The sequence below is a fragment of the Grammomys surdaster genome, unplaced genomic scaffold (genome assembly GCF_004785775.1).
Source record: "Grammomys surdaster isolate TR1022 unplaced genomic scaffold, NIH_TR_1.0 125977, whole genome shotgun sequence".
Classification (NCBI taxonomy): Eukaryota; Metazoa; Chordata; class Mammalia; order Rodentia; family Muridae; genus Grammomys; species Grammomys surdaster.
The window spans coordinates 2315489-2322950 of record NW_021620793.1 but is presented as its reverse complement, the minus strand read 5'-3'; the positions used below and the strand labels follow the sequence as shown (position 1 = coordinate 2322950).

General features: G+C 50.9%; 1 protein-coding gene across 3 annotated transcripts in view; it reads left to right on the top strand.

Annotated features, from left to right (window-relative positions):
* Positions 1-105: 105 nt before the first annotated feature.
* Plekhm2 (pleckstrin homology and RUN domain containing M2) overlaps positions 106-7462 on the top strand; it is a 40391-nt gene continuing 33034 nt past the window's right edge. For all 3 annotated transcript variants that reach the window (XM_028754035.1, XM_028754036.1, XM_028754034.1), the window contains exon 1: positions 106-185. In XM_028754035.1, coding sequence (XP_028609868.1) covers positions 126-185 — 60 coding nt within the window. In that variant the 5' untranslated portion in view covers positions 106-125. The remainder of the gene's footprint in view (positions 186-7462) is intronic.

The following is a 7462-nucleotide window of genomic DNA, read 5'->3' as shown; positions in this document are numbered from 1 at the left end:
AGTGAGGGCGTCGGTCCTCGGGGCCCGCGGCCGGCACGACGGAGCCCCCGCACGGCCGGCGGCAGCGGTTGGCGGCGGCCCCGGGCGCCCGGCGTGGGAAGCGGCGACGGGGCGGCGGCGGCGCCATGGAGCCGCGGGAGGTGAAGGACCGAATCCTGGAGAACATCTCGCTATCGGTGAAGAAGGTGAGCGGCCTCCTTCGGCCTGGGCCCCCTCCTCGGTCCCCGTTGCTCGCCACTCCCCGGGTCGCCTCTGTGGCCGGGACCCCGGGCCACGGTCCTCCGGGCGACCCCGGGCCCTGCTGGGGAAGCGGGCGGCTCCCGGGAGCGCCGCGGCCTCCGAGCTATTTTTAAAGAACAAAGTTGAGGTCAGCGTCCTCGGAGCTCCCCGGTGCCCGATCCGGCCTTGCCTTCCCGAGACCGGCCGGTGACACCTCGGGAAGGCTCCGGGTAGGACCGGGCAGAGAGAGCATCCTGAGGACTCCACTGCATCCATCCTCCCTCCCTCGGGGCAAAGGCCGAGGACCAGCACTTGCTGGTCACTCCAGTTGTGCCCTGCGACATTGCCTGGGGACCCGCGGAGTCCCCAGGTCGTCCTATTCCAGGATGGCAGTTTAGAAAAAGCTATTTACAGAGTTCTGATGGAGGACCTGAGGTGTCTAGGGTTGTATTTTTGGATGGTGAGCCGTGGGACAGTGACACTATGACACTTTGCGTTGGGGCTTGTTAGTATTGGTCATTGCCCCAATTCCTGGTGGAAATGACTACCTGTCAAGGGCATGCACATGGGTGAGGAGACAGGCCAGCCTCAGAAGGCTGGGTGTGGTGATGCATGCCTGTCATCCCAGCACACAGGAGGCCAGAGCAGAATCCTGAAGTAGGTCCAGGCTAGCCTGGACTATATAGTGAGACCCTGTCTCAAACACCAAAAACAGAGGAGTAGGAAAGATTGACTAGCCTTCCTTCATGCTCTTTCATGTGTGTGTGTGTGTGTGTGAATGGGAGAGTGGAGGTCAGAGGTCAGGTTTTGAGAATTGGTTCTCTCCTACCTTGTGAATTCCAGGATGCAAACTCAGTTTGTAAGTCTTGGTAGAAATGCCTTTAGCCACTGAGCCATTTCTCTGGCCCTCTTCTCTTTCTCTCTCTCTTCCTTCCTTCCTTCCTTCCTTCCTTCCTTCCTTCCTTTCTTTCTTTCTTTCTTTCTTTCTTTCTTTCTTTCTTTCTTTCTTCCTTTCTTTATTCTTATTTTTCTTTCAAACAGCCTCACTATGTAGACAAGGCTAGCCTCAAACTCTCCCTCCAGAGTGCTGGCATTAAAGGCAAGTACATGCCTGCCTCATTTAAGATTCTTTGTGCTTCTAACTGGTTATAGAGGGACATGGCTTTGATCTCAGCATTTTGGAGGCAGAATCAGGTAGATTTCTATGAGTGTTAGGCCAGCCTGGTCTACATAGTGAGTCCCAGGTTAGCCAGGGCTACACAGTGAGACTCTATCTTGGAAGGAAAAACAAACAAACAAACAAACAATCCAGAAAATTGGCCGCACGGTGGTGGCTCACGCCTTTAATCCCAGCACTTGGGAGGCAGCGGCAGGCAGATTTCTGAGTTCAAGGCCAGCCTGGTCTACAGGGTGAGTTCCAGAACAGCCAGGGCTACACAGAGAAACAAACCCTGTCTCGAAAAAACAAAACAAAACAAACAAATAAACAAAAAATGTTTCTGTCAAGACAGCCAGCTCAGTGGCTAAGAGCACAGGCAGCTTTTCCAGAGGACCTAAGTTGGGGTCCTAGTACCACCTGGGGCGGCTAACTACTGCCTGTCCACCAGCTCTATGTGCGTGTCTCCCCACACCAACAGACTTTGATTAAAAAAAAAAACCAAAACCAATGGACAGGAACCTTTTAAACTGCAGCCGTGGTCCTCTGAAAGACTCTGTGTTGGTAGAGACAGGGAGGCCCTAACTAAGCTTTGACAGACTGATAGTCTCTCAGAGAGAGAAGGCAGCATCCAGGCTAGAAGGGACATCTTTTAATGAAGCGTCTGAGATAGTTTTCTGGGGTGAGTAGCAAGGGATCTGCTGGATATGGCTAGGATGTGCACCCCGGGAAAGCCATAGAGCCTGGCACTGAGGCCAGCAATGCATAGGCCCAGGATGGGCTTTGGATTCTGGATCTGTCACTGGTCATGATGATCCTAGCAGCCAGCGGAGCCTCTGTTGACTTCACCAGTCAGATGTCAGACTCTGCTCATAACGTCGTATGGAAATTCAGTTCCGGGAGAGAATATACTTACACTGCTCCACACAGTCCCTGCCACTCCTGCCATGGTCACCTGTACTGTTCTCATGTTCTCCCTGAGGTGGGGCTGGCACCCAGGGCCATGTGCATGTGCTGTGAGCCCTCTACCATGACCCACAGCCACGGGCCTTTTTCATTTCATTATTTTATTTAACCTTATTCTTTTAGATAGCCCAGGCTAACAAAATGATCTCTGGGTGATTTTCGGTGTTCCTCTCCACCTTGCTGGAATTACAGGCATGCACCACCACATCTGGCTTCTGTACGTTGCTGGGGATTGAACCCAGGGCCCCTTGCATGCTGGGCAGACACTTCACCCACTGAGCTACATCCTGAGTGTTCCATTTTTCTTTTTCTTCTTTTACTTTTTTTTTGTTTTGCAAGGCAGAGTTTCTCCGTGTAGCTCTGGCTGTCCTGAAACTCTCTCTGTAGGCCAGGCTAGCCTCAAATTCACAGAGATCCATCTGTCTCTACCCCCAGAGCTCTGGGATCAATAGACACTCTACCTAGACATTTTTTATTTTTCTGAAACGGTGTCTTACTTTGTTACCCAGGCCAGTCTCAAACTTACATCCTCTTGTCTTAGCCTCTGAAGTAAGCACAATTATAGACCTGAGGCACCATGCCCTCCTTCCTGAAAACTTTTTCTTAAAGGATCAGGTGGAGAATATTTTTAAGCTTACAGCCTTGGCTGAAATTAGCCGCTTCTTTCCTTTTTACTACAAAGCAACCACATATTTGTGGGTAAGGCTGTATTCTAGTAAACCTTCATAAAAATAGAGTAAACTTTGGCCCAGAGATAGTAGTTTATATATGGACATCTGGGTGCACCCTAAAAAGTTCCCGTCAAGGTAGGCTGGGAGCCCTTTCAGAGAAATGAGGGTGACTAGCCCTGTACAGAGCCCACCGTGCATGGCAGCCGCATCTTTGTTATGTCAGGCTCGAGGGATGAATGTGGGCACTGTGAATCCTAACCAGGGATTCAGTTTCCTGAGTATTCCCCCCAGGTCCTCCTCGTTCCGGGCCCTAGGAAGGTGATATGGGACAGGGATAAGGTCGACACCCTCCTGGAGGCAGTGTGGGAGTAGAGATAAGGAATGATGTGGTCAGATCTTACCTCCACCCGTTTCACATGCTGGCTGGCTCTGCACCAGATTTAGGCAGAATGTGATGAAGGCACAGTGGGGTTACCTTCAAAAGGACCGCTCCTGAGGAGAAGAAAACCGAAGAGTTATTCTAAGAAAACATGTCTTGGGTGAAGAAGAGAGACAGGGTGTCACTCTAGCCTGAGCTAGCCTCAAACTCACTGTAGCCTAGGAGGCCAGCCTCCTATAACAGAACCTCCCTGGAATGACAAGCTTGCGATGTTATGCACACACATGTCACACACATACAATCACATGACGACACAAACGTGTACCACACATACACGGACCACACACACATGTACACACATACCATACACTCCCCCTATACACGCACATAACACATATGTACCACACACACACATTTGCATCACGTACACACCACACATGCACCATACACCACACACACACCCACCACACACTACATACATGCACCACACACGTATGCATACACTGTATATACACCAGTAAGCACAAATATAGACAGGGTGTGGCTCCGTGGTAGACTGTTTACCTTAGCATGCACAGAGTCCTGGGCTGGATCCCTGTGTTCCATTGGAGTGTACACCTGCATTCCCAGTGCCAGAAGGTAGAAGCTGGGATCCAGAATTCAAGATCATCCTTGCCTACATTAGTGAGTTCCAGGCCAGCTTGGGCTACGTGAGACTCTGTCTCAAGAAACAAAACAAGGGCTGGAGAGATGGCTCAGGGGTTAAGACCACTGACTACTCTTCCAGAGGTCCTGAGTTCAATTCCTAGCAACCACCTGGTGGCTCACAACCATCTGTAATGGGATCCAATGCCTTCTTCTGGTGTGTCTGAAGACAGATACAGGGTACACACATACGATAGATAGATAGACAGATAGACAGACAGACAGACAGTCAGACAGATAGATAAAACCAAAACAAAAAAACGAAACAATAAAAACACGCACACACTCAGTAGCCAGAAGGGGGCTGGGTAGGAGGATTGCCGTAAGGTTAAGGCTAGCCTAGGCTTCATAGCCACACTCTGCCTTCAAAAAGCTTATCTTTATAGTTATTATTAATAATAACAAAGCCACAGGTATCTCAAAAGCTTGCAGGATGAAAAGTAACCGTCCCGCGTCTCCCCTACCATAAATGGGACGGATGACCTCCTAAGACATTGACGGTAGGCACAGGCCTGATTCTGCACCTGTTCAGTAGAGGTTGACACTGTCTCCTGTTGACCGAGCCTCAGAGAGGGTCTGTTTCCAGCACATGGGCACCGTCAGCCGGAGGCCGCCCCCTTCTGGGTCTGGATCCAGAGGCTCCGGTGACCAGGCTCCAGCTGTTAACCCCACCCAGCTGCACATGGCTGCTTCCAAGGCTGTCCTGGGGAGTGGGTTTTTTTGTTCTTTGAGACAGGCCTCTGATAGCCCTGGCTGTTCTGGTACTTGCTAAGTAGATCAGGCTGGCCTCGAACTTACAGAGATCCACCTGCCTCTGCCACTTGAGTGCTAGGGTTAAAGGTGTGTGCAGCTATGCCTGGCCCTTTCAGCCCCTTCAGATAGCTTAGCCCTGGCAGTGCATTATAAATTAGTGAAAGTCCACACCCTTTGCTTTTTTTGTTTGTTTGTTTTGGGTTTTTTGGTTGTTTGTTTTTTTGTTTTTGTTGTTTTGTTTTTTGCTTTGTTTTGTTTTCTGTTTTTCGAGACAGAGTTTCTCTGTATAGCCCTGGCTGTCCTGGAATTCACTCTGTAGGCCAGGCTGGCCTCGAACTCAGAAATCTGCCTCTGCCTCCCAAGTGCTGGGATTAAAGGTGTGTGCCACCACTGCCCTGCTTTTTTTTTTTTTTTTTTTAAGATATTTATGTATATGCCAGCAGGTACATTTGCACACTAGAAGAGGGCACTGGATCCCATGGGACCACAGTTATAATGGTTGTGAGCCACCATGTGGGTGCTGGGAATTGAACTCAGGACCTCTGGAAGAGAAATCACTGCTCTTAACCACTGAGCCATCTCTCCAGCCCCGGCCCTTTGCTTTTCTATCATTAGTTTTTGTTCTCTCTGCTTTCTGGGAAAATATTCTGAAAAACCCTCAAGGCTTTGAGTCACTGGAGCGAAGATCTAAGTAAAATAATCTCGACACCCATAGTTTATGAAGTAAGGTCCTTCCCTCTTCCTCCTGCTGGGTCGTGGTCATGGCAGTGGCTCTTTCTGTTTGGTTGCAAAAGCAGCTGTGAAGGACCCAAGGGCTCCCAAGCAGGAATCCATAGTGTGTGGGCACCGCAGGCTCTGACCCTGCAGGTCACCCCACTGACACGCAGGAACAGGTTGGAGACAAGTGTTGTCTGCTTCTCCTGAGCTCTGTCTGGCTTACAAAACGCTTCTCTTTTTATACCCTGCTTCTCTGACATCAGGTCTCTTATTAGGAGCCTCGTAACACTGTGGCCTCATTCATCCAGGGCGTGGCTCCAGCTTAGAGCCGTTCAGGTGATGGTTTGAAGCCAGGCAGAAATTTACTGGATCCTGGGCTGGGCTTAGAGACACAGCCACCTGCTGGCAATCAAGGAGGACCAAGTCTGACTCCCTGTAGCCACAGCTCACACTCAAGGTTGGGTGACTCAGTGGTGACTCTCTCTGATCTTCCTCAAAACTCAACTCTCTGGAGTCCAGTGTGAAAAGGAGGTCGTGAAAAAACTGAAACGTTCTGCTGTCAGCTGTTGGGTCTAGAAGCATACTGAATGAAGGTACAGCCATCAGGATTCTAAGACAGGAGCCAGGTGTGAGGGGGGCGGGGGCGGTGGCGGGCGGAGGGGGAGAAGAGACTGGCTTTCTTAGGTAGCTCGCCGCCCCCATTCCCCAGGCAGATCCTTAGTCCTGCTGGCGTGCTTGTCTTGGTTTGTGTGTTGTTGTCAGAGCTGACAGTACCCTAAATTCACAGGAAACACTGGGGCTTTCCTGTGGCAAAGTTCACCCAGGTGGCCTCTTTGGTGGCAAAGGGGCTTCCCAGCATGCTCTGCAGTGTGGATGGAGCAACTCTTGCCCTGAGCTGGCCTCCTGGAGTGTCCAGTTTAGGGAGCACTCCTGGTTGATGTGAACAAATGCTCCCCGTCAGCCCGTCAGTCCTTCCGCTCAGCCTCTTGGTTGCCTGCTAGGTAGGAGTGTCGGGAACTCCCAGATGAGGCAGAAGAGTGATAAGGTTTTAAGCTGGGGCTGGAGGCTCACTGATCTGTTGGGGTTCCTGGGTACCTGGGGTCCTGAGGCTCACTGATCTGTTGGGGTTCACAGGCCCTTGGGGTCCTGAGCGCATCTCCTCTCCTGCAGCCAAGTGGTCTTGCTTTCATCTTTTCCGTGTCGTATGTCTATGATTTCTCTTCTCCCTTGCTTGAAAGGGTTAAACATCACAGAAGCACACAGGGAAGCACATCTGTTTCTTATGGTCCATTCTCTTCCCCAGACAGCTGTTTAACAGTGAGAACTAACAGACTCTAAGTAACCCAGTGGCTTGGGAGAACAAGGAAGGGACGGTGCCCATTTGAAATCCACAAGATCCCCCAGCCGAGGTTTTGGAAGTCATAGATGACTGATCAATCTCAGCACACTCTTCTGCTTTGTTTTTTGTTTTTTCCTAAGATGGCCAAGCTCCCTTCCTAGCCAAGGCTGACTTTGAACTTCTGATCATCCTGCCTCCACATGGAGCACCTCACCCAGTTCCATGTGTTGCCGGGGATGGAACCCAAGGCTTTGCATATGCTAGGCCAGCTCCCTACCCACCAAGCCACACCCCCCAAGCCTCACTCAAACCCTCCATTTCTGGTGTTCCACTGGCTGCTGAGTCTCAAAGCACTGAGAGGAAGCGGCAGTTACACAACTGGACTAACATTTAATCTACCGGAGCCGGTTCCTGTGTCCATAACTTTCCCAGTCAGTAACACTGCACACTGCAGGACAGCCCTGCAGAGTCGGTAGCTCAGGGAGGCAGCTTGTCCAAAACCATTACCCTCAGAAGGAACAAGGTTGACCTTGAAACCAACTTTCTGGCTCCTGCTC